This window comes from Microtus oregoni, unplaced genomic scaffold, assembly GCF_018167655.1.
Source record: "Microtus oregoni isolate MIOR12 unplaced genomic scaffold, Mior012 000005F_ref0000423, whole genome shotgun sequence".
Taxonomy (NCBI): Eukaryota; Metazoa; Chordata; class Mammalia; order Rodentia; family Cricetidae; genus Microtus; species Microtus oregoni.
Window position 1 is genome coordinate 21,159,071 of NW_024543064.1, and position 26,476 is coordinate 21,185,546.

The window sequence follows — 26,476 nt, forward strand, 5'->3', positions numbered from 1 at the left end:
AGCTCTGCAGATGCCACGCCCACTTACACATGTGCACATAATCAAAAATAAGCCCCTCTTAAGTGAACTGATACCCCATTGAGCACTTAGTGCCCTTCTGTGTTTCAGACAGTTGCATAAATTTACGATTAGCCCTTGAAGGGACATATTTGCTTTTCTAATTATTACTGTCAAAATAAAATACTTTTTGATGAGAAGTCCCTGATTTGGAGTCTACTGGGGAAGTAGTTTGTTGGTGAGTTAGCAGAAAATAATGTCCTTTTGAGAGTCATTGCTCCCTGTAATTTGACCTATGTAACTGCTTGTTGGAAGTGTTTAATAAACCCCAACCCCCTTTTTTCTTTCAGTTTTCTTGTCCAAGATCCTTTGGCCCTCATACTTACTTAAATAGTTTATTCATTACCAGTTTGGTGTGTTATTAAGCCTAAAGAAACCTGCTATAAAATTCCTCTTTAGGGACATTTTCTCTGATGTTTTTCTCACGTTAATTGCTCAGTTACTGTGTAGATTTATGATGAATGGCTCTCACTGCAAGTCAGCTTCTGGTTGCTAGTGATTGTGATGGAAGTTAGAGCTGGTGACATTGGACACAGGCAGACCCAAAAGAGATGGGAGGGAAGAGGAACGTGTGCTTCAGTTGATCGCCTCGAGATGCCTGCCTAGAAAATACTGTCAGCGCCCACGCCCAGTAATTGTCTTTTGCTTACTCCTGATACAGAGGCAACTATTTGCATGTGTTCAGTCCTTAAAATATTGTTTAAATCACTTTGTGTTCATTTGACTTATTTGTGTCAGGTTTTAAAAATAATTTTTTCTAACTAATTTAACCCGCCACAGTAACGTGCAATTGTCACATTTGATTATGCTGATTTGCCTTTTGTGTTTTTTTAAGAGCCCTGAATAAATTAGCAGTTATTAACCATCCAGTATTGCCACTCTGATCAGACTGAAGAGGGGAGGGGGTGTGCTGTGTGGGTGTGAAGAAAGCTTATTCCTCTCACACCGAATTAAGACGCATTGTCATTCTTTACCTTGGGCAAACCCTCTCGGTGTCACAGCTCTGAATCGTATTGTGTTTTTCTGTTGATGGCTAAAAGCACCAAACAATCCACACTTTGAAGTGGTCTGTTTACCAGCTCAATATATATTATATATATAATATATAACCTGCGGTTATGTCTAAATAACAGAAAAGTGCTGCTGTGCTCTCTCTGAGCCGCGTTCCTCTTCAGAATTTGTTGAACTTGTTAGCACAGAAAGCCATTTCATTACTGCAGGATTATTTTTGATGGAGAGGAGCCACAGATCGCTAGTATCTAAAAATAATTTCTGTTGCATTTAGTTCTGTGGAATCAATATGCTGTTGTTTTCTAGACATCAAGTCGGGGTATAATTTTTTAAAGTGTTTGTTAAGATTTTAATCAAACCAGGAGTGGCGGCATACACCTGTAAGCCCAGCACTTGGGAGGCGGAGTCAGGAAGATCAGCAATCTCAGATCAGCTTTGTCTACACAGTGAAGTCATTGCCCATGTGAGCCCCTGTCTCTTAAAAGAAAAAAAGAGAGAGAGACTTTAATAAGTTTCTGTGAAGTCTTGCTCACAAATTTAATGTTGTTCCATTGTAAATGACTGGAATGTCTGCGCTGTTTCTGGCCTCTTCCTCTCCTCTTCCGTTGGTCTATCCTGACCTTTCACAGTGTAACATGGTAAAACTGACCACCCCAGATTTCTGTTTTCTCAGCCGTGTTCCGCATAACCTTTAACATTTGCTTAAGCACTCCGACTTCTGCAGATCTGCCCAGGTGTGAGGTTCTCACGTGATCTGTGGAGTTCATGCGGGTGAGTGCAGTACAAAAGCAAAATTTTCTATTAGCTAATAGTTAAAATTTTGCATCAGGCATGGGTTTTGACGATGTTTGCTTTTGCAGTCACCTATTCGGGGATAATCTAATAACAGTATCATTTAGAAAACCATACAGACTGCATTTGGGGAGGCAGAGGCTAGCTCAGAGCCATGCCTCGCAGGTTCGAGGTCAAAACTGAAGAATTCTTGTTATTGGCGAGCTTCACCGCCTTCATTGAGAAAGAAAGGCCGTGTTGTGTGTTCTTATCCTAGAAACAATTTTATCAAGTTAATAAAATAACGGTACGAGGAAACGTCTGCCCAGGCCAGCTCTTTTACCCAGATATAAGCTTTCTGTGCAGTGACCCTTGAACATGACTGGGTCTCGTGGGGACGCTAGTGAGCACTAGAGCTACTTCCAGCACACAAGCTGTAGACACAGTGGGGAGGAGCATTGTGTGGTAAAGATGAAGGACTCTAAGTCACCTCCTCTAGGCACTTTAGCTCTGTTGTTAGTTTATCCCCGTCTGCAGGGTCCTCACTCTGGTGTCCCTTTGAAAGCTGCTGGCAGCCTGAGTTGTCATGTGGTGGCAGCTTCTGTTTACAAGCTTTCGGGGGTGGGGACCAGGGATGTTTTTCTTTTCTGTAACTTTTGTTCTTTCTTCGTTTGTTTCCTTTTTTGGCTGAAGTATGGGCTACTGCTGCTTGCCTTGTCATCTTTATGTGCTGTTTACACATGGCTTTTTACCAAAGAAGCCGCTGCCACATCTGATTTATCTTTTATTGCAAGTGCCCATTGAAAAGCGATTTTGAAAGTGAATGTTGCTTTGTTAATTCCCAGGTTGATGTTCCTACTGGTTATTGTACAATCAAGGCAAACACTGATATTTATAGTTTCACAAAATAGGAAAAAGATTATAAATATTTATCGTGTTAATATATAGTGACATATGTTGTATTTTTTTTAAGCCTTTTCCTGAGGCCTTTAAAGTCATTCTCCCTTGAGACATGAACCCTTGCCATGTTTTTGTTGAAAGGGAAGAATGCAGGAAGAGCACTCGCAGTTAACTGATGTTATCAGGATTGGAGTCTACATTTTTTAGCTTGCATGTTGCAGACCATCTGGGAATCTCACATTGTTGATAATATTTGTGACTGTAATATTTATTGTTTACTTTAGTCAGGAACCAGGAGCTGAACTCTTCTACTCGGTGTCTTCCCACTGTGCTTAGCAAGATAGCCTGGATTCCTGCTGGTTCTGTGGCCTTGGCAGTGCAATGCATTTCTTATTGGGTTTGCAAATCAAGGGTAATGTGCTCCTGGGGGTGTTGTGTCTGCGTGAACCTTCTACCCCCAATCCTCCTGTCATCTCCGTCATTCCCCTTTCTTATCAAAGCTTGTCTTTTTAGGACTGGGGAGCTGACTCGGTGGGTGAAATTCTTGCTGTGCAAGCATGGGACCTGAGTTTGGATCCTGGTGCCCACCTAAAAAGCTGTGCATGGCAGTGTGGCACTCGTAGCCCTGGTGCCTGGGTGAGCAGAAAAGGGAAGATACTATGACAGCCAGCTCTAGGATCAGTGAGAAAGGTGGAGAGCGATTGAGCAAGACACTTCGAGTCAGCCTGGGACGCGTGCACACACAGGTCTCTCTGAACCTGACGTCAAGTCAGCCTAGGACTCCGTGCACACACACAGGCCACTGTACCTGACTTAAAAAGCCTAACAAATTTCTTTCCTCTTAACATAGAGATGTGTTTAGTGTATCAACAATTTTCCTTGAGGTATTTGTGTTTCAACAAACCACAAGTCATGGCAGATAATATTAACAGAGTTTTTTGTACCATTAAGTAGGCACTTAAGTCTGAGTGGTAGTGGCGCACGCCTTTAATCCCAGCACTTGAGGGGCAGAGGCAGGCGGATCTCTGTGAGTTTGAGGCTAGCCTGGTCTCCAGACTGAATTTTAAGGTAGATAAATCCTGTCTTTAAAAAAATGTAAGTACTTAAGAAGCCAGCCTTAAGGTTTTTTTTTTTTTTTGACAAACTACAAAACAAAATGAAAGTCTTTGGTAGTGTTTTAATAACCATAGTAGGCTTGGTTACAAATCTAAGGCATTCTTGGAGGATATTATCTTCAGAAAGCAAATGTTTGGGTAATTACAATATAGAAAGATATGCTTTGAGGCTTGGAAACAGCAATGAGCTAATTATTCATTAAAGTGGTGGTAGATTTTGTGACTAAGTCAGTACTATCCTTCTGGATATCGAATACTCATAGAAGAAGTAATCTTTTAAAATAGTAGTAGTGTGTTGGGTGTGGTTGTGCATATGTTGGAGGGCAGCTCTGTGGGTTCGCTCTCTCCACTATACACGGGTTCTTAGGTTCACTGGGATTGGTTAGCTGACCTCCTTCCTTACTACCCCTTGTTTTGAAGAAGTGTCATTATGTCAGCTGGCATCAAACTAACTAGCTCAGGCTGTTCCTGAACTCATGAGCCTCCTCTCTCAGGTTCCCAAGGGCTAGGATTGCAGGCATGACCCCACATGTGGCTAAAAACCGTCATTGTTAAGTATTTGAGGACTCAAACAGCACTGTCAAGAGGAGGGTAGTCTTTGAAGAGAGCATCCTTTGCTTCCTTCCTTCCATCATTTTGGCAGCCGGTGGTGTCCTGAGGTGGAGACTGAGGGCGTCTCTGAAATCACCTGACAGGTTTCCGAGTGTGGCTCTGATCTTCACTTGTTTCTCTCTATAGAAAGGAAATGAGATGATGTCAGGCACATTTCTCCCTTCCATCTGGGACAGGTGCTGGGTTTCTATCACAGCCCCGCAACCTAAAGGCGATACCGACCTTTACCAAGTAGGGAACAGGTGACAGAATAAATAAACACGGGAGAAATTACCTCGATTCTTCAGGAAAGCTTGCTTAAGTAGCAAGATCTTAGAAAGGTTTTTCAAACTGTGATGTTGGTTTGGTTTTTTAAGACTGGTAGCTCTGTAGACCAGGCTGGCCTTGACTCGACGCTTGCCTGTACCAAGTGCTGGGATTATTCATGTGCTTAAAACCAGCTGGATATTGCCAGTGCCTTTTACAGGTATCTGGCCGATTATTGTAGCCTGCTTCTTCCTACGTGTCTCCCAGTAGTCCAGATAAGCAACAGCTGGACCTACAAACACCTGAATCACATAAAGCCTCAGTTTTGCCTTTCACTGTGGATGGTTCAGACATAGCCATATGTCAAATCATATTTCTGGCAAGATCCCTTCGTAGTTTCTAGGCTAATTTGGTTTCGTGCAGTGGTGCAGTGTTACATAACAGTGGCCTGTGCTGATGGTCGTGGCCACAGGCAACAGCTCTGTCCGTTAAGATTCTTCACTGACATTAGATGCCAGATCATGGGCTTCTCTTGTCATGAGACTTTATACCCCCTGGCCAGTCCTATCTTCTGTCTTTTCAGACCTCTTAATGTTTAAAAATGTAATGCCAGCCACTGAAATAGGTCCTCTATGGTTCTTTGCACTGTTGTCGTGGTCATTCCATGACGCAGTCAGGCGTGGCATGTCAGTCTTACTCAGGGTGCCGCTTAATGCTGTGGGAAGAAGAGGCTCTCGGAGCCAGGGCAGAGCTGAACGTAAACCCCAGCTCTAACTTGCTCAAGCTCTCCGTTCCTTCATTTATAAAATAAGGATAATGATTACCTCAAAGTGAGATTGTAAATGAGGGTCAGGGAGGTGGTCTAGCTGGGAAAGCACTTGCTGTGCGTGCGTGAGGACCCGAGTTTGCTCCCTAGAAACCAAGTAAAAATGCAGATGTGGTGGCATGTGCTTAAACTCCCAGCAGAGTGATGGAGACAGGGGGTTCCTGGGCTTGCTGACCAGCCAGCCCAGCTTAGTCAGCAAGCTCCACACCAGTCAGAGACTTTCCTTCGTCTCTTCAAACCAGGTGAGCTTGAGTGGAGCTAATGTGTGAACACAGAGACAGGTAGGCAGGGTAAGTGTTACTGAATGAAAATGACGGGCTAGGGGGCTGGAGAGATGGCTCAGTGGTTAAGAGCATTGCCTGTTCTTCCAAAGGTCATGAGTTCAATTCCCAGCAACCACATGGTGGTTCACAACCATCTGTAACGAGATCTGCTGCCCTCTTCTGGTCTGCAGACACACAGAGATAGAATATTGTATACATAATAAATAAATAAATAAATAAATATTTTAAAAAAAAGAAAAGAAAAGAAAAGAAAATGACGGGCTAGGAGGTGGCTCCGGGAATAAGGAGCCTGCTGCCAAACCTGACCACCAGAGGTTCATTCCCGGGACCCACGTGGTGGAGTTATCCTCTGACCTCCACGTGTAAGATATGCAGGTACACACCTACACACTTGTACACAAGTACATAAATACACGCTAAGTAAAATAAATGTAGTGCTTAAAAATGGTAGTGAACATAGGGATAGCGTGGGAGCTGGCTCCGGGTTCTGACCTGGCTTCTAGACAGTGCTATCCTTTATCAGTGTAGAAATGAAGGAAGTGGCTGGTGAGAGGGCAAGGCGGCAACAGAGGAAGTTTAATTTCGGGCGTGTTACACTCCTCATACCCGGGGGATGTACAGTAAGTGGTTTTCTGTATTTGCCCTGAGATCAGACAATGGCACCAACCAGAAAGGTTGGCTTGGCGTTAGGGTGCAGCACGCGACTGACCAACCCAACTGCTGCTGGTCTTCTCTTTATGACAGCTAGCACGTTCTAGGCACTCTGAGTATTTATTGTTGACATTACTTTCACTACTTCTTGAACCTTTGATTGCTTCTATTTTTGCTTTAGGGAAAAAAAAATCAACCTGTTTAATTTTGCTCAGTAGTGCACATCTCAGTCCAGAGGCCAGCCTGGAGATGCTCAGCAGCTAAAAGCACTTGCTGCCAAGCCTAGTTTAGTTCCCAGGACCCGCAGAGTGGAAAGGAAGAGCCATCACCCCTGACCAAGGGCATCCAAAACCAACAATCAAAAAGAGGTGCTAGCCTAAGCAGTGTTTAGCTAGCAAATAACATCTTGATGACAGTTATCATTTCTGCAGACTGACACAGATTGGCCTGCCAGGCGTGGTGTTGCAAGCCTGTAATCCCAGCACTTGGGAGGATTAACCACTAACTCAAGGCCAGCAAGGAATACACAGTGAGGCTGTTTAAAAACAAACAGACAACAACAAGATTGTTCGTTGTTCAGTTGTCATAATCAGCCAGCCTTCCAGTTGTAGGGAGATTGTGCAGAGAAGTTTTGCTACCCCTCGCATGTGAAAGGGCTTGGTCCTTCCCGGAGCTGGGATGGGTGAACAGCTTGAGAAAGCCCATTTGTGAGCTACTTTTGGTCAACTCCTTAGGGAGAAGAAAAAAATAAAACCCAAAATCTTGTGAGAGAAGGACACTAGAAAATAGTCCAGTGTGCTCATAGCAACGACAAATCTGTTCTGTGTCCTCTAGTCCAAGCACATTGGAGCTGCCCTGCTGATTGGTTGAATTACGTAAAGTGGGTTGTTCCCTTAGAATTGCGAAATGTTTTCATAGATGTTATTATATTTGATCCTAAGACCTCTACGAGCCCAGCTAAATGTTAGTCTCATTTTAATTTGAGGAAATTCATACGCTATTAGCCAAAATATTTTTTTTAAATATTTATTTATTATGTATATAACATTCTGCCTACATGTATGCCCACATGCCAGAGGAGAGCGCCAGACCTCTTTACAGATGGTTGTGAGCCACCATGTGGTTGCTGGGAATTGAACTCAGGACCTTTGGAAGAGCAGGCAATGCTCTTAACTGCTGAGCCATCTCTCCAGCCCTAGCCAAAATATTTTATGTGTCTGTTCTACAGACAGCTGAATTTCTCCAACCGCTCACTTCTCCTGCATGCACTATATAGTACTCACAATCAGCTAATGACAGATGCCCTCGTCTGACTCTGTGCAGCTGTTCCAGATGTGGAGATGGCTCAGGAGTGAAGTGGACCCAGAGTTCAGAGCCTTAAGAGGGATTAGTTTATATTCAACACAACATGGGCTGGTTTACGGGAGAAGAGCACGGTGATTTTTAATTATAATCAGAAAGACAGATGGTAGGTAGACAGACGATTGATTGATTGACACTGGAATGTGTCAGCTGGTCCTAGCTGTGTCTTTTCTCCTGGAATGCCTTCTTTAAAAGACCCCCTTTCTGTCGCTACATTCCTATATTAACATGTGAAGTGGTAAAATGGTCTTTCTGAGGTTTGAGGCCTGAGTAGACTTAACTCCAGACAAAAGAGAATCTCATAGCAGCCAGAATCAGGGACACTGAAGACTGCTAGAAAGTCAGGCTAGAAAGGGGAATGAATGTGTGGGAATCTTAAGCTCATATTAGTTTATATTTGTCAATGCTTAACTCCTTATGATGAACTGCTTCAGAGCTACTAATTTAAAAAATGACATTGCAAAAGCTAAATATGTACATGTGTGTGCACATATACATGCATACATGTCCATCCTGTGTGGCCAGGAGGGAACTCTGTTTCCTATTGGAGCGCTGTGTCATTCATCTGTGTAAAAGTGTGTCACTTGCTGGTCATTTCCCTTCCCTTGGTATCGGGCCTGACATCAGGATTGGGACCGAAGCTATCCATGCAGCATGGACTCAACTCCAGTCCCCTTGCTGACAAAAGTCTACACTTTAGCTTCCTCTGAGGGGCCAGGATGATATGTACGGTTTGGAGATAGAAGAACTCATCGAGAACGTGTTTTGATTAGCTCCCAAGTTACATTGTCTTTTGGGTTACTGAGCCGGTGAGTAGGGGTAGCAGCTAACTCCTTCGGGTACGAAAGCACATGCTGTCTGTTGAGGGCTGTGGACATGAAGCACAGAACACTGTGAGGTGCATTGCAATTGTTCTCATATTAGCAGTGGTCCAGAAATAGGGCCAGAGTCGAAACTGCCTAAGCTCTTGATACATATATGAATAGCAGTTCTTCTGACCATCTTTGGAGCGAAGGGGTCTGGTGATGAATAGCGATAATATGTTTGAGACTTCTTAAAAGTCATTGCTGATTCTCAGAGTTCCACCCTTGTTTCCCCACTTACTCATCTTGCTTTTGTGTGTGTTCGTTCATTTGTAGAGTGTTAATGACATTCGCACAGAGGAGGTGGCTGTCGTGACCAAAGGGCCATCCACCTACCCTGCCTCCGAATGGGAGAGCCCCAAGCAGTCAGTGGTCCCTAGTCAGAATCTGGTGACCACCCCACCGGCGTCTCCTCAGAGCTATGGTTCTGGCTCCCTCTCCATAAACAGCAAGGAGGCGGAAGAGAAGGAGCAGGGGACAGCTGGCTATCATGATGCTCATGAGATGCCAACAGGCCCAAGTGGGGAATGTTTAGGAGTGGAGGAACAGCCCAATTCCATAAGTTTCCCAGTAACTCCAGCTTCCTGCCAGCTGCAACATGGTGGGAAAAAGGCAGAGAGTAGTGAAGAGCCAGTTGCACCAGCAGAGACCCTTGAGACCCAGAGCGGATCCTCTCTTGACTCTCGCGTGGGTAACCAGGTCCCCACGCTCATTCGAAGTTTCCAGGTAGTAACGGATGTGACGATCAGTGACACTCTTTGGGAGAGGGCCGGAATCTGTGGAGGAGGTGGCAGCGGTGGTGGTAAAGGACATGGCCTCTGCAGTCAGTCAGAGAGGAATTAACTCCAACTAGACACGGTTTCCTCTTCTGATGACTTAACAAAACTCTTGGGAGTAAATTCCAGCTCTTTACCTTCGTGGAGCTGGTGTAAGAATGCTCCTCTCTCCTCTCTCAAGGATGAGCTATGGCAAGAGATGCATTACTCCTGTGGGGAGGAGCCTTCAGGGTTCTGAGACCACGCTCAGACATTGTCCAGTGTTCTGTACTAACATTTGATTTTAAATGAGTTTTATACTGCTCTACTGTGTAACCCACCACTTCCACTGCCCCCCCCCCCGGGGGACTCCGTGATTATAGGCACTAACTCCTGCACTGAGGTGAATGGTCCCTTAACCTTATCACAATCCAATGGTAGCTTTAGGGTGATTGGTGTCCTGGGAGAGGTGAACAGATGAGCAGGAGGGTCTGTACCACCCCACTAATGGCTCGTTCTTTTGGAATTTTGAAATTAATCACCAGGTGGTGGGAGAACTGATTTTTTTTTCTCTTTCTGGTTTTCCAAACACTATTTCTTCTCAGTGAATCCAAAGTGAATGTCTGACATTGATTTGAAAGAAGTTAATGAATTCCAAGGAAATGCGTTCCAAGGCCTCTCTGCTTCGTGTACGCTTGTACTCGGTGGAGAAATGTGCCTGGTTTTCTTAATTATAATATCCAGTCACAAGGATGAATGAAAGTGATTTCTATTTGGCAAATAATTTTATATTCAAATTCTGAAGGTCAGTCTAAAGTGTTTTATATTACCGGTCACAAACTGTCTGGTGTTATAGTTTTCCATTAAGCTTATGAACATAATTACAGTGATGCCACTTGGAATGCCCTTCTCGAGGTGTGACACCCTGTGGGGGCTTCTTGGGGATCGTGTCTTCGGAGAGTAGCTCCAGCCTTTGATCAGATCAGTGTCAGAGGTTCAGCTCCCCATGCCCTGCAGGAAGGTTTGGCCAACTCTGTTTCCTTACTGTCCACAGCCTCCCCTGGTAAAGACTCAGACTGTCACCATCTCAGACACTGCCAATGCTGTGAAAAGTGAAATCCCAACCAAAGATGTTCCTATTGTCCACACTGAGACCAAGACCATCACCTACGAGGCTGCCCAGGTAAGACTGACACTCCAGACACTCCAGAACAAAGACAGGCTGAAGACAGTAGATGGTTTCTCCCTTCAGGGCCCCCATTTACTGTAAGCACAAGGGCGTCCCAGTGAGCACTGTGGGCGCTCAGGTAATCAATCAGTGTACTCACCATGCATGAAGACCTGGGGTCGGTCGCTAAACCACACAAAACTGGGTCTGGTTTGGGCTGGGACAATGGTTCGCTGCACAACCTGACCCTGGACCCCCAGATTCTCCTATTGGAAGATTCAGGCCCGCTAGTCTGACCTATGGGTCAGTGAAAGAGCCTGTCTCAAATATAGGATGAAAAGCACCTGAGGACTGGAACCTGTGGTGTACTCCGACCTCAACACATGTGCACCTGCGCCTGTTTGTGTGGGACTGGGCGTGGCTGGCGCACACCTGAGGTGCCAGCACTCTGGATGTGGGAACAGAAGGATCAGGAGTTCAAGGTCATTTGAAGTTATACAGCGTGCGCCTGCCTGGGCTGCATGAGACCCTTTCTCAAAATAATTTATCTTAGGGGCTGGAGAGATGGCTCAGTGGTTAAGAGCATTGCCTGCTCTTCCAAAGGTCCGGAGTTCAATTCCCAGTAACCACATGGTGTCTCACAACCATCTGTAAAGAGGTCTGGCGCCCTCTTCTGGCCTTCAGGCATACAGACAGAATATTGTATACATGATAAATAAATAATTTTAAAAATTATCTTAAAAAGGAAATAAATGCAGAACGTCAGGGCTGAGGGTTTTAACTTGGTGGAAGAACATTGCACTTGACATGTGGGCAACCCCAGTTCACTCCCCACACCAAAGAGCAAATGAAGTTGCCACAGGTCTGACTACGTATGTTCTCCACCCAAGTCATCTGGGAAAGTTATTCTAATGTGAAGAACATGGGCTTTGGGTCAGATAAACCTGAGCACGGTTCTGCTCGTCTGGGTCCTAACTTGGGCACGTCATCACGCCTTGACCAGCCCTGCCCACAGTGTTAGTGTCCATGTCATGGTATTATTGTGAGGGTTCAAATTTTTTTTAAGTCTTTCACTTTCTAGTTACAGTGAAACTTCATTGTTTTTGGTAATCTGACTATGCTAGAATTATGTTCTGTTGAATTCTCTCTCTCTTTGTAATTAGTCACAGAAAGCAAAAAATTAATCTTCTCTGAGATGAGCTCTTAATTTACTTCCACATGTTTATTGAGTTTTATGTGTTAAGTCAAAGTGGTGATGTTAGGGCAGACAGTCCCCACCCTCTCTAGGGGACATTCTAGTAAGGAAAGAAAAGTTGCAATGAGCCCTGCCACACCCAGACACAGTGACCCACAGTGGAACCCAGGCAGGGGTGACTGGGAATTTGAGCCCCCCATCCCCAGCCTACCCTGAAAGACCCTGACTGGAAAAATTAACAGTGACCAAAAATGAAAAAGGAGGAAGAAACCCATGTAAACAAATATCAGATACTAGAAAGTTCTGTATAGAAGCTGAAATGGGTAAATAGATAATCCAGGGAGCTAGGGTGTAGCTCACTGGTAGAGCACAGCATAAAGGGGCAGCCATGAAACTCTGGCTGGACACTGAAGATCTCAGTCGGTCTTCCTGGTACCATGAACCCTTGGGAAGCTTGGAGGATAAAGCCTGTGCTTTGTAGTTAGACACAGCATTGTGTGTCCTGAAAGGGATATACTTATGCATAACCTCAGACAAACTCCCAGCCCATCCATTCCCTGGCTCTACCCCTGCTGCCGCAAGATTTGGAGGAAGTTTAAGTGAGATGGTGTCTGCCAAGTGCCGGCCTCTCCAGAGATGCTCAGTCTGTATCTGTGCGCTCCCCTCCGCTCTCTTTGTGGTCGAGAGAAATTAATTTGGTGAGAAATAAGTTGCTTTCCGTTGTTCGGGGGTAGATGGTAAAGTAGCATCATTAAAGCAATGGCCTTTTAAAGGTGATTCCTAAAGCTGCAGGTGACTGTATTAAAGTAGGGACAGGCTTGAAGACGAGACTGTGACAGATCTGGGGGATGATTATAAGAACAGCAGTAAGTGTCGCCTTCGGAAATGAAGAGAAAGGCCTGTCAGTCAAGAGAGACGGAGAAAAGCTATCGAGTAGGCCTTGGCAGGGGTGAGAACTAAAAAGGAAGGGAAGAAAAATTGCCTCATAATTGTATACGCCATTAGCCTGGGGATGGGAATCCAGGCTCCATCAGGGATTCTGCGCCTTCTTAATCTTCCCTTTCCCCACCCCCAGTACCTCAGAGTCTGGATGAAATGTGGTTCTGCTCATAAATGAAATAACGCCAGTCACAGTGTTCCATACCTGAGGTCTCAATTACTCAGGCGCTGAGGTAGGAGAGTTAGCCTAAGAATTCAAGGCCAGTCTGAGCAGCACCATGTCTTTTTAAAATAAAATTGAAAGTGCTTGCTTGTTCTGGTGACACAGGAGGAGGAGGCAGTCATCTACTGCGTGTTTGCTGTAATACCCTTTATGTGTGTACCCGTGGAGACCTGTGCAGCTCTGACTGCCCACCTACCTGCTGATAACATCTCTCACGGCCCGTCACCATCTTTTTAGCTTCTCGCTCATGTCATTCTTAGCTAATCATAATAAACAGCCTTAGTCCTTGTTTGATTCCCATATAGATTAGCTGCATAAACTGGCATGTGAGATAACTTAAGCCCCTCCCAGCAAGAGGAGCCCTTACAGTAACAGTTTGCTGTCAGCAGTGTCACTAACGCCTGTGGTGCGTGTGTCCTGCGTTCTCATGAGTGGACACTTTCTGATTCATTTGCTCAGTCCCTGGCTCAGTTGTTGGAGGTGGAGCTGTTCCCTGGCTGGCTAGTACAGTCTTTCCTGTTTCATCCTGTGATGTCGCTCCCTCACACCCCAGCCACCAGGAGCCCTTACTCTCCTGCCTTGGGTGTGAAGAGCACAAGCTCTGGGGAGAATGCACTGACTCCTTCGGCAGTTTTAAGTCTTGAGTTTTCTCGCTGGAGCAGGCGAATGGTTCTGTCCCTTCTGTTGCTTTCATAGGCCGGCTTTACGAAAGATGCTTTAATGCCCCTTTGGGACTGTGGGATGTTGCCCCTGTGTAGCTTGGAGCTACTCTTCAAACTGTGCCATACTCCTGCCTCTTTCCGCACCACTCCAGTTGCTGACCTAGTGCTGAGAAACTTGTATTCCTCAGCATTTGGGGAGCAAGGGGGCCACAGTGTCTCACTGCATAGCCCTGGCTAGCCCAGAAGTTATAAATCAGGCTGACCCCAAGCTCAGTGATCTGCCTGCCTCTGCCTTCCAAGTGCTGGGATCAGAGGTGTGCACCACACCTGTCTTCATTCAACTTTTTGTTTGTTTTGAGACAGGGTCTCACTGTAGCTCTGACTCTCCTGAAACTCACTCTGTAGACCAGGCTGGCCTCGAACTCACGGAGATCCGCCTGCCTCTGCCTCCCAAGTGCTGGGATTAAAGGCACGTACTACTACACCTAGTTTTAACTTTTATTTTTAGTGTGTATGGGTGTTTTGTTTGCATGTATGTTTGGGTACCACACATGTGCTTGGTGCCCAGGGAGGCCAGAAGAGGGTGTTGGATTTCACTGGAGTTGGAGTTACAGATGCATGTGAGCTGCCATGTGGGTGCTACGGAAGGATGGCCCTATCAAACTTAGATCCCCTGGAAGAGCAGCCAGTGCCCAAACCACCCTGAGTCATCTCTCCAGCCCCATTTATCCTGCTTGTTAAGAAAGAACCTGTTTGGGCTGGAGAGATGGCTCAGTGGTTAAGAGCACTGACTGCTCTTCCAAAGGACCTAAGTTCAATTCCCAGCAACCACATGGTGGCTCACAACCACCTATAATGAGATTTGGTGCCCTCTTCTGGCCTACAGGCAGGATACTGTATAAATAAATAAATCAGGAAGGAAGGAAGGAAGGAAGGAAGGAAGGAAGGAAGGAAGGAAGGACGAACCTGTTCCCAGGAGAGTGGTTCTGCTTATTAGCTGAGAGGTCGCGTGAGGGAAGTAGATGTTTCAGCAGGAGAAAGAGCTGAAGAGCCACGCTGCACCTGGGGGTCTCAGCCCAAGGCCTCCTGAGGGGCTGACTTGTGTGTGCTTGTGTGCTTTCTTCTGCAGACTGAGGACAGCAATGGGGACCTGGACCCTGGAATCTTGCTGACAGCTCAGACCATCACATCTGAGACCACAAGCAGCACAACCACGACTCAGATTACCAAGGTAGCAGAGCTTCCGATGGCATCTGAGCTAGCTGCTGTACCCTAGATAGAGGGGACCAATATGAGCAAAGGCTGTCAGCTCTGTCCCAGATGGAAGGACCTAATGCCTTCCCCAGAATTCACCTGGAAAGCCACGTTTAGTCTCTCATTGCACATCTGTCCATCTTGCTGTGAATAGGGTCTAAATGTCAGCTTGGGGTGAGGTATAGCTCAGTGGAAGAGCACCTCCCTATCACGTACAGGCTGTGGGCTCCATCCTCAGTATGCGTGCACACACAGGCATATAGGTGTTTTGTTTTTTGAGGCAGAATTTCCCAGTACCTTTGGAGCCAGTCCTAGAACTTGCTAAGTTCTAAGACTAGGCTGACCTTAAACTCACAGAGATCCACCTGCCTCTGCCTCCTGAGTGCTGGGATTAAAGGCGTGCACCACCACCTGACACACGCACACAGTTTAAGGGCAGAGATTGTTGATATAGTGCAACCATATTTTCTGAGCTAGAAGCCAGATTTCTGATCTGATGAATCATTTTTTGTTGCATTCTGAGGCCATGTGAACCATAATTTGGAGCTGAAATGCTCAAATCACTAGAACACTTTATAGGAAGCAAGGCAGACAAAATGTCAAAAGTCCGAATTATCCTTACACAATCAGGCAGTCCATGTTTGCTGTAGCACTAGAAGAAATGCGCTCCCTTCCTTCCCCTCTCCACCCCTCCTTTCTTTCTCCCCTTCCTTCCCTTCCCATCCCCTTCCCTCCCTCTCTTCCCCACTTCCTTCCTTTCGTTTCCCATCCTTCCCTCTCTTTCCCCCTTCCTTCCTTACCTTCCCATCCCTCCCTCTTTCCTTCCCTCCTTTCTTCCCCTCCACATCTCTCCCTCTCTTTACCCCTTTCCCTTTCCTCCCTTTTTCCTTTCCTTTCATCTCATTCTGTACCCCGACTAGCCTGAAACCCGCCGTGTAGCCCAGGCTGATCTGGAGCAGCGGTGTGCACCCCCACGTCTGACCTGTACTCAGTTATAAGGAAGAAATCTAGAAAGAGGAAGTTTGGTTGGACGTTATCATCAGACACAGATGTGAGCCGGCTCTGTGTGTCTCAGTCTCGGCTTTCCCTGTTTGTCCTCACTTGAGATTACTGAAGGCTCTTTTGACATTAATAATGTGAAATGCTTTAAAATAGGCAGTTCCAGTTGAAGCTGAAAATAATCAGGTGAAAATATAGACGAACAAAAAGGGGCGCCACTCTTCCTTCTGGGCTTCTGTAGTGTTTGGGACGAAGGGAAAGAAAGTGGACAATGAACTACGTGGTTTTGTGCGTGTACTAGAGTCTCATGGGGCAGGGGAGCAGGACACTCCTGTTGGCAGGTCCTACCCGTGCTGAGATGTGGTGAAAAGCTGTCCTGGAGAGCCAGCATCACAGTGCTCAGTCTGAGCCACATCCTCACCATAACAAACATTTTGAAGGGAGCTTTTAGAACTACCTGGGCTGTCTTGCTTTTCTTTCCCGCTGTGTAATGGCTTTCTCTTGGCCCCTTCCTTTGGTTGCAGACTGTCAAAGGTGGAATTTCTGAGACCCGGATCGAGAAGAGAATTGTGATAACAGGAGATGCTGATGTTGACCACGATCAGGTGGGAATGCAGGAGGGGCCCTGATGGGCACAGCAGCGTCTTCAAACATCTGCCTTAGCTCTAGGGAGGAAACATAGAAGCCTGAAGGGGCGAGGCTGTTAGTGGGGTGGACAAGCAGTGCATGGGCCTGGTGGCCACATCTGTAGTCCTAGCACTCAGGAGGCTGAGGCAGGAAGTTTACCACGGCCAGCCTGAGCTACACAGTGAGATCCTGTTTCAAACAACAAAAAGTAAGTGTGTATACAGGAGGAGATGGTGGGTGCATGTGGGCTCCAAGTCCATGGATCCCCAGTTGTTATTCAGGGGTGGTGGTGACACAGAAACAAAGAGGAGGTGCTATCCCTGCCCCAGAGTGCCACAGTAGCTCAACAGACAGCAGGAGGAGGGTAAGACACCAGGAGATGTGGTGTCCTGGATCTGTTGCCAACTTGCTGTGTGACCTTGCGTAGATCACTTTCCATCTGATGCTTTCCTCTCTAAAAGAGAGTGGGTTGATCCAGATAATTCCCGGGCCCTTCTGGGTGCTAAAACTCTATGTTTTTATGTTAATTAGGTGCTAATTGTGTGCTACAAGCAATTAGCAAATAATAAGGTCAGAATTAATGTTCCTAATTCACTGCTGGGTGCTGTTGGAACAGTGAAGCTTCCGAGGAGAGGGGGTGGAAGAGCCTGGTGGAGGGGGTGGGCCTGCCAGAGCAGCGCTGGCCTCCGTTGGTGTGCCAAGAACAGGAAGAGGGGCTGCAGGGCTGGGACACACTGCTGTGGATCCTGTGCTCAGGGTCTCAGAAGCAAGGCCGGAAGCCCAGGTAGGGGCCTGTGCCTGGGTGCTGAGCTCAGTGGGTCCTTCCTACTGCCAGCCTTCCACCTATGGTTTAAGCCCCGCTGCATTGCCTGTGATCTCTGACAGCAAGAGCTGTGGAGTAGAAGGTAGAGAGTAGGACAGGCCTGCACCCTGACTCCGCCCGTCTGCTGTGGACACCCTGCAGCCACTTTGAGCTGTGCCTTTACCCTGTAAAATGAAGATCCTCATGAGTTAATGTCGTGATACTAGACGGCTCAGAGGAGAGCTCCTGGGACCCTCGAAGACTCTAGGAAGGTGGAGGAGGTGTGGTTTGCTCCTGCTTGGGAGGGTGCACTTTAGAAAGAACTCTGTTGAGAAAAAGCATAGTCCAGGCTTTCATAGAGAGAGGCGGAGCCTCCAGGGAAAGGACGTGAGCTGGGCGCAGAGAAAACCTATGTAGCAGCTGGATCAGGGAAGAGGAGCAAGGGCCAGCAAAGACAGCAGGTTTTGTGGAAATCCAGATCCAGAAGTTGTTGTCTACTCCCCGTGACTGGCTGGGGGTTGTCCTGAGGATCCATCAGGCAACCGGCTCTAACAGGCTACAGTGGTGTCACAGTAACTCAGAGGCTCAGACTGGCACCCTGGAACCTAAGGGACTCTGACAAGAGAGCATCAGATTCAAAAGCCCGGTTTCCCTCTCAGAAGCCCTGACTCACTGGGCTGTGAAGATTAAGTAGATGAATGTGCTTAAGCCAGTGCACAGGATGCCACAGGTCAGCCTGTCTTCCTGCCTGCCTTCCACTTTCGCCAGAGAAACCTGTGTGCTCTCACTTTCCTGGCCTGGCTCTCCCTGTTCCCATATTGAACACGTTTTGTGCCCTAGGTTCACCACCTGAACAAATCTTTTCACTCCTAAGATCGCCTGTTTCTCTGAAGAAAACATCTGCCCTTCCTTGCCTTTTTATTCCAAGTCCAGTAGCCTCCTTTGCAGGGCAGGGCAGGGCAGGGCAGGGCAGGGCAAGGTGCTGGTCCACTCAGGCTGTACAGTGTGCTGCTCTGGTACTGCCATCATCACAAATAAAATGCGCCAGGTTTCTCTGTCTGACCAGCTTTGCCTCTGTCTTTCACAGGTCCTTGTACAAGCCATCAAGGAGGCCAAGGAACAGCACCCAGACATGTCAGTGACCAAGGTGGTCGTCCACCAGGAGACCGAGATCTCTGAGGAGTGAGCTCAGGTAAGGGTGTTCCTGCTGGGATGGGGGATGCCACCATCTCAGCCAGAGAGAGCTCTCAGGAGCTCTGGACACTTGGGGGGCCCCTGACCCCAAGACAGGTCCACACTGGAACTCAAGAAAGTAAAGGCAGAAGCTGCAGTTAACTATGTGGCTCCAACCAGAGCAGCTAGGTCATAGGTGTCCTTCTGCCTTAGTGTGCCAGCATCACTGGGTAGGAGGAGATACCTCAAACTTGGGTCTGAACGGTCACCCACCTCTGGAGTCCCCTGCACTCGCTGTTATTGGCTCTTGGCAACTCCAGGATCTGTGGGCCAGAACCAGGGAGGGCTAGAGAACAGAGCTGAGAACAGGGCCTTGACTTCTGGACAAACGCACGGGGGGGTTGTGACATGCACGAATCCACCCAGATGAATACCTAAAGTGGATGCTGGGTAGGATAGCCAGTGCGGCTCACCATGTCACGGCCAGGAGAACATGGTGGTGGTGCTGGAAGCTTGCTCCTTTGTGGGGGTTCAAACTCGTGCTTTTCTTCCCTCTAGGGACTGTCCTGTCCCGGTCCCCACCCCTCCCCATCCAAGAGAAGCCAGCATATCGTAAAGAAGCCAGCCTGCAACAGTCAGACTTTGAAGACTGTTCCACACCACAGAAAACCAACTTGATTTTCTACTGGAATTTATACCGAGACTCTTCAGATACCACAGCTGTTTTCTATATTGTGATACAGAAATTGTCAGCTTTTCAGTCTATGAACTGTTTTTAAGACATTTTGGGTTTTTTATGGGGTGGTTGGTGACCCTTCAGCCTCTCCTCACTCATTTCCAACTCAGACCCTGACAGGATCCACAGACTTCCTGAGAACCCTCCAGAGACCCTGTCAGCCGTGAGGCCAGAGCCAGCTCATGGGACCTCCTGCTCCTTCTGCAGCTTCCTATCCTGGATGACACAAAAACTTCATGCACCAGTGAATGTCAGGCAGGGCAGACGACCTGGTCACAGACGTCCCTTTGCAGGGTGTTTGGTGAGGCAGGGACCTCATCTGAGCACCTGGTGTCACACACCCTACTTCTGTTGGGAGCTGTAGGTCAGAGACATCAGTTGCTTCAGGTAGAACTAATACTGTGAACATTTGAGTGCATCTGTGTGGCCTTCACCTCCCCAGCTGTCCTGTCCCTCGTCAGAAACAACAGCTTCGCCAAGTGTTCCCCAGCTCCCGTCTCAGGAGACCAGAACTTACGGAAAAATTAGGCACTCTTAGCCAAAAGTGCCGGTGGAACATTTTTAGTTGTAGTTTGGGAAGGAAAAGTTAATGAGGTTTTAAAAATCAGGTCTTGCTGTTCAGGAGCGCGCTTCACCCAGGGGAGTGGCGCCCTTACCTTGGTTGGACCCCACGAAGAGTGCTCCCAGCCTCAGCCGGGCCGCCTCCTCCACGGTAAGGGCTGTGGCTCAGGGAAGAGGGTACGCTCTGTGCCTGAGGGTGCCCTCCAGGAGCAAGGGTATTGCTTACCTCCTGGTGGTCATCCCTGAGTGGGGTGGGTGTGAGCAACTCTGCTCATCCCCCAATGCTTGAGATGTCTGTTGGATTTTTTTGGACTTTATTTCATTGTGGATTTTGGATTTGGTTTCCTTTTTCTTTTTTAATATTGGTTTTGAAAAGGGAGCCTGATGTCCCCAATTGGTGGTGAGAATTTGTGGCCTTTTTTTTCCCCCTTTTCTCCAAACAGGGCCTCTGTAATCCTCCAGCTTACTTCCTACAAACAGATCTGCCTGGGAAGCTTCGTAGACTCCTAATTCTAGGCTAGGAATGAACTTCATGAGGGTTGACAGCGGGTCTCTGGCAGCACTGGTTGAAGGACAGTGAGCCAGTGTAAAGAAGGGAGCCACAGCAGTCCCCGGCCTCCTGGCCGAGAGTTCTTTACACAGACTCAGCGACTTTGAACGGGTTTTGAGTGTGCATTTTTCTTTTAGCTCCTGCGAGACTGTTAGCAGCTTGCTCTCAGGAGGGAAAGCCTTGGGTTCTGCTCCCAGATACAAACCTGCAGACTGTGGTACGGGGCCTGGTGGGACTGAGCCAGAGGAGGCTGTGCTGGGAGTGAAGTTAGCATGGTCTCCAGCTCTGACACCCAGGAGGAGGAAGAGAGGGGCCACCTGCCCACTGAGCACTGTGCTCTGGGCTATCCTCATCAGGACCTCAGACCTGGGTACCTGACCTCTGCTCCTCTCTGCTGCCTTTGTCTGGAAATTGGACCAGAATTCTGACATCCCTCCAGGACTCCTCCCCCTCCTTTGCCGGCTCTGGCAACAGATCTTGGGATATAGTAATTGTTTGGATTTTTTTTTTTCTTTCTGCAGTTGGTGTGAAGTACAGACTCTGTCCAGGTAGAAGTAGTGAGGGGGAGGGGAACCCCATCTCCAGGGTCAAGGACTTGGCAGGAATTTCCCCAAAGTGACTCAGGCAAGCACAGTTAACAAACCCAACTGCAGTTTTATTTTTACTCCAGAAGTAAGCTTTCCTTCAGACCACATGAGATCTCTGCCACCCACCCACAAGGCGAGCCCTATATTCCTAAGCTGAGGGCCCAAGGAAGCTAACTCCAGGGACCCTCCCCCAGGCCAGCAGTATATTCTGGGGGATGCTGAGCAGCTGGGGCCAGCGGGCTGCGGAGTTATGGCCTAGCCAGCACCTCCAGTGCTGATGGGAAATACAAGCCCCAGGCTGGTTGTTTCTACAAATCTCTCTCAAATTATTATTATTATTTTGATGAAAAAAAATGAAGGAGCTTTGTAAATTTTTCTAAAAATTATGAATCATATCAAGTAGTTGTTTACATTTGACAGAATAGGAACGCTGGCGGTAGAGCCAACTGGAAAACCCTAGGTGAGAGAGGCAGTAGTAGGCCTGCCGCCTGCACCTTTCATAGAGACAGATGTGGCTGAGTGTTTTAGCTAAGTGTTTGGTCTTGCTTCTTGTATGGCATTTTTCAATAAACATGACAAAAAAAAATACTTTTCTGTGAGGACTGGTCCACTTTAAAATTTCTAACAAAAGCATGGAAAAAATTAAAACCTGGGAAGGGAAGCCACTATATGTGTGCTAAGCTGCCCACACTGGCCACAGTGCAGCTCCAGGCACTGCTGAGAACTGGCGGGTGCCTTCTGCCAACTGGGGGAGACTTTGCAGCACGGGTCAGATGAAAGTGAGACGGACCTGTCTCTGTGGGGAGCTGTCTGACCCCAGGGGCAGGGCACTGGCAGTAGTGAGCCCTGCTGGGATAGCCCACGTGGCTGGAGGAAGAATGGGCCTGAAGTGGCAGTTAGAGGAGCAGTCACGGCCCCAGAAAGCTGCAGGGGGTCTCTGTTCCACTTCATCTCCCACCTTCCCCCTGGAGGTCCCACCTCCATCACCACTGCCACCTTGGAGGGAGCCTGTCCCAGCCTGAGACATCCCAACCTACCACTGTTGCCTTTGCATCTCTGGATGCTCCTGGCCTAGCCTGCAGCCCCTCAGGTACCTGTCCCGGGGCTAAGGCCACATGGGCTGAAGAAATTCCTGAGGCTGAATCATGCTGGTGTCCACATTAACACATGCCCCTGAGGCTGGCCGGTGCAGCTGGCACTGCTCTAGACACATGCAGGTCAGGAGGCTGAGCGGCTGCTGTCACCGCAGCATCCATCCTAGCCTCAGAGGTGACTGAAGCAGCTAGTGGACACTAGACTTCTGGTGTCCTGGTCCCATGGTCCACGCTGGTAGCCTCACAGCAAGTTATCCCTTGAACCTCAGACCCGGGCCCCCAAGTCTCCACCCAGTTTGGCATAGCCCCCCAGACTGAGTCTGTCCAGCCGTGGCCAACTTCGGTGGGCACAGTCCCGAGCAGCTGGGGTCCCCAGGAGCAACTCCCCCAGGCCCAGGTCCAGAGACTTGGAGTGCTCAATGCAGGAACCAGAGGGCTGCACCGTGATGATCACGTGGCCAGTCTGAGTCCGAGGACCCCAGGGTGGTGGCAGCCCCGGGCCCTTCAACGGGTAGCTGTGGAGCAGCGCGGGCAACCCAGAGCGAGGATTGGCAGGCTCGGACCGAAGGCTGCGCACCGACGGGACGGGCGAGGGACCCCTCCTCGGGGCCAGATCCCAAGTCTCAGGCTCCGCGACGGTGCCCGGGGACCCAGGCGCCGGACTGGGCAGCAGCGCATCCCAGCCGGAGCCGTCGGGCGGCCGCAGCGCCTGCGCCCTCAGCACGCCCCGGCGGAGCCGCCGCGTCTCCAGGTCCCGGTTCTCATAGAGCAGCGTGTTGGCACAGATGAACACGAACAGGCCGACGCCCATGATCACCGGCCCCAGCAGCCGCAGGCGTTCGTGGGGCCCGTGCGCGCGGCCGGTCCTCGGGGCGTGGGAGGCGCGGCCCGGCCAGTAGCCCGCCACGGCGATGCCCATGCCCACCAGCACCACGAGCGCGCCCAGCGCCGCGAACGCCCCCGACGGCGAGCGCAGCCGCAGCCGTGCCCGCACCCGCAGCGGCTCTGGCGGCGAGCGCGGTCTCCGGCGCCGGCCCAGGCGGCGGCCCAGGCGCGAGACGCGGCCCTCGGGGCTCCTGCGCGCGCCGCCGTCTCCGGGGCTCCCGGCCGTCATCGCGCGCTCGTCCGGGCGCTCTGCGGGGACAAGCAGAGAGGCAGACGGTGACCCGACGGGCCGGGCTCCGGGGGAGGGACGCGCGGGGCCGCCTCGGTCGGCCGCTTGGAGATCCCTGGCGGCCACCCCCGGATTTTCCCGCGGCCGCAAGGCAGGGAGCCGCCCCCGCTCGGGTTTTCCGCAGCGGAGCTGGGAGCCAGCGTTGGCCAGGCCCGCGGGCGGAGCGCAGGGAGGGGGCTGCGGGGCTCGGGTGCAGCCGGGGCTGCGGGGCTCCTGCAGCCTGCGCGCGCTCCGCCCGCCCGCACCGGCACCCCCCTCCTCCCGAAACCGCGGCCCGGGTAAGTACCTCCCGGGCTCGACCCCACCCCCGCACGTGGCCGCCCCGAAGTAACCGGGGGAGGGGGCGCTCGGACCGCCCCGGGGCTGCGGGTCGCGCGCTCGCGCCCCACCTCCCCCCGTGCTGCGCTGTACATACCGCAGCGTCGGCCGCCGGGGGTGTCTCTGACTCCGGCTTCTGCTTGCTCGCCCACTCCTTGCAGACTTCCTCAGCCAGCACTGGAGCTGCAGCAGGAGAGACTTGAGCTAGACTCTGGGAAGACCCGCTCTGGCCGAGACCAGCCAGTCAGAGCAGAGGAGGCAGCGGCGGACTTTGTCCAGGATTCTTTTCCACTCCTCCAGAAGAGGCCTCCCCCTTCCCCCACGGCCGGGCTAGGACCGGGGCTGGAGGCAGGGGACTGCCAGTGCAGGACGCAGCTCCTCGCGGGACAGACTGTCCTCCCGGATCCTTCGTCGGCCCAGGCAAGGCTGTTCCCAGATTGCGGTGTTTCCGATTCGGGCTCCCGGGGATGAATCATCCCCCTTTCCCGCCGCCTGGCCTCTTTTCCAGCCTCCTCCGCCCGAGGCCTCCGTGGGCCGCGTACGGGCCGGAGCAGCACCGCCCAGGGGTCGGGGCCGCACGCTGGAGCCGCTCCAGGAGGCCGCTCGTCGTGGCCCGGGCACCGAGAGGCCGCGGGGCAGCGGGGATCGGAGCGTCCACCGGCTCTCGGCCGGAGACGACCCCGGGGTCCCGATGAGAAGCGGCCTAGCCCGGGCCTAGCCCGGATCGACCCCCGCCCAGGGCCCCGCAGGCCCGGCCCCGACCCCCACGACCCCCTGGCCGGCTCCAGAAAGGCCACGGGGTGGCTGAGCCCCGCCCCGGACCCCGCGACCCGCCTCCGCCCGCGCCCTCGACGGAAAGGCGCCCGCCTGGCCCGGCCCCGCCGACGGGCGCGCGGCCAGTTTCCATGATGCCGACTCGGTTCGGGAGCCCCCGCCTGGGATTGATTAGTCCGTGGCCCGCGCTAATGAGAGCCGGCTGCGCGCGGCCCGCGCCCCTCTGCCCCCGAAGACCCGCATCCCCCGGCCGCGGAGCCTCCCAAGGTGATCTGGAAACCTCCCGCTCCCTGTGTTCTCGTGCGGGCGCTAGCCCCGGAGGCATCTCTCTGCTGACCCCAGCTCCGTACTCACTCGCTGGGCCTCCCCGATCCTTCTGTCTTCCCGGGTGTTCCCCGACCTGGGCCACAAACCCAGCTTCACTCGCAGCGGCCTGTGCGTTCTGTGGTCTCTGAACCCGAACCTCCACCAGCGAGGGACTTGCTAACCCGAGCACACTCCTGTCGGGCTCCCAGCTCTCCCCTGCCCTGCAGTCCTAGTTTAGCTCTGCCCCCCCCCCTTTTTTTTCTCGGTCTTCATCTAGAATCATCTTGGTTTCCACCCCTCCCCCGTAGCCACTGTCCTCCCTAGGCCACTCCATCTCTTAGAGTCCCAGTGGTCTGGCACCGCCTGCCCCTGCTAGGGGCGGTTTGCACGGAGCATCCTACGAATCCGACTTAGCTGAACGCCAGCTTCCTGGTGCTGTCCAAACGGTTTCGAGCCCTCTTGTTTGAGCATGCCCCGACCCTCTCACCTGGCTGGTGTGGCCGAAACTCCCTAGGTCCCCAGCCCCTCTGAGCTCTGGCCCCAGGCCTCAGCCAGTTCCTGGCTCTTCTGTCAGAAACACCGATTCCCCTCTCCACCTCACGCTCCTGCGGGGCTCTGGGCCCTTGCTCCAGCCCCTGGCCAGGCCTTCCCTGATTGGCGCTCTCTGCACACAGGTGAGCCCCTGGATTGCTCTGGGGACTGGATGTCTTTTCCTGGGTCCTTGCCGGCCTTGAAGTCCGAGGGGCGAGGCTATTTGTGCCCTGCTTCTTCCTGAAGCCTTGTACTCAGGGGAATGTGTGTCCCAGCTGGCCCTCCATGCTGGAGGAACATGTGTGAGGCCTGTGTCTTCCCCCACTCCTCCTGTTCTCCACGCTGGGGCCCTGCTCAAGGGGAGGAGGAGGAGGGAGGGAGGGAGAGGGAGAGGGAGAGGGAGAGAGAGAGAGAGAGAGAGAGAGAGAGAAGAAAGAACACCTAAGCTCTCCCCGGCTCAGTTTCCCCATCTTTATAAGAACAAAAAACAACGCCACGGAGTGTTTTCAGAGTTGAAAGGAGAGCACATGTTGAACACCTGGCCCAGCGCGCATGCCAACAAACAGCCCGCCCTGCCCTGCGACCGCGGGCTTCAGGCGGGGTCTGAGCTGTGAAGGGTGTGGGGACGGGTCCCTTTCCCAGGTGTAAACCCCTCTGATTCTCTTCGGAGCTCTGGAAAGTAACAAGTGGGGAGATAAGGAACCCGGGAGGGGAGGCAAACATTCCTTCCCACCGGCCTCCTGCAGAGGGACCTCCCAGCCTGACGGTTCCATCCTGTCTCTGCAGATGTGTGGCTGGCCGGTGGCCTGTGTTGGGACAGTGATGCTTCCCAGGCAGTCTGGATCCCACGCAGTTCTGCCCTGACCTCTGTGTGACCTGGACGCCTTTCCTTCTGGACCGGGAGAAGCCTGGATGGATGAGGTGGAAGCTGGAAACGCGACACCATCACCCTGAGACCGTGGGGGGGCGGGGTGCAGTGCACACCCCCCCACACACAGTTACAGAGAAAGACGGACTGATGGACAGGCACAGCCCTACCATACTCAGGTCATGGAATCTCTCTCATCACTTTAGAAAAGCCTGCCCCATCTCTAGAGGGCACAGCTGATGGCTCTATGGTCCCCACTCCTGGTGACTTTAACCCAGAGATGCCTAGGGCTCTTTCAGAGCCACCCAGGGGAAGGAGTGTGGTTCTCCGGCTTTGCAGAATGGCTGTAGGGGAATCATAGTTCCCTCTGTCAGCATCTACCCTGCATCCCTCACCAGCAGTGTTGGGGTGGGAACAGTTCAGTGAGCCGTGTTTCACAAGGTGAACCCAGAATCCCAAACCCAGGCTCCATTTCCTGAAGC

General features: G+C 50.8%; 2 protein-coding genes across 19 annotated transcripts in view; one reads left to right on the plus strand and one right to left on the minus strand.

Annotated features, from left to right (window-relative positions):
* Epb41 (erythrocyte membrane protein band 4.1) overlaps positions 1–20,996 on the plus strand; it is a 149,233-nt gene extending 128,237 nt beyond the window's left edge. For 9 of the 17 annotated variants that reach the window (XM_041651389.1, XM_041651388.1, XM_041651390.1 and 6 more), the window contains 5 exons: positions 10,508–10,636; positions 14,770–14,871; positions 16,418–16,498; positions 18,410–18,514; positions 19,054–20,996. In XM_041651389.1, coding sequence (XP_041507323.1) covers positions 10,508–10,636; positions 14,770–14,871; positions 16,418–16,498; positions 18,410–18,508 — 411 coding nt within the window. In that variant the 3' untranslated portion in view covers positions 18,509–18,514; positions 19,054–20,996. Of the gene's footprint in view, positions 1–8,974; positions 9,425–10,507; positions 10,637–14,769; positions 14,872–16,417; positions 16,499–18,409; positions 18,515–19,053 lie in introns of all 17 variants that reach the window. The other 8 variants (XM_041651392.1, XM_041651382.1, XM_041651381.1 and 5 more) reach the window with 3 other exon arrangements.
* Tmem200b (transmembrane protein 200B) lies at positions 20,977–25,457 on the minus strand. 2 transcript variants are annotated; one of them, XM_041651413.1, is made up of 3 exons: positions 25,083–25,457; positions 23,613–23,698; positions 20,977–23,157 (listed from the first exon to the last, which is right to left on the minus strand). In XM_041651413.1, exon 3 carries the CDS (start codon positions 23,135–23,137, stop codon positions 22,289–22,291), a length of 849 nt encoding a protein of 282 aa, XP_041507347.1. In that variant the 5' UTR covers positions 23,138–23,157; positions 23,613–23,698; positions 25,083–25,457; the 3' UTR covers positions 20,977–22,288. The 2 variants fall into 2 exon arrangements, with proteins under 2 accessions (XP_041507347.1, XP_041507346.1); XM_041651412.1 differs by lacking the exon at positions 25,083–25,457 and adding an exon at positions 24,644–25,066.
* Between the last annotated feature and the right edge of the window lie 1,019 nt (positions 25,458–26,476).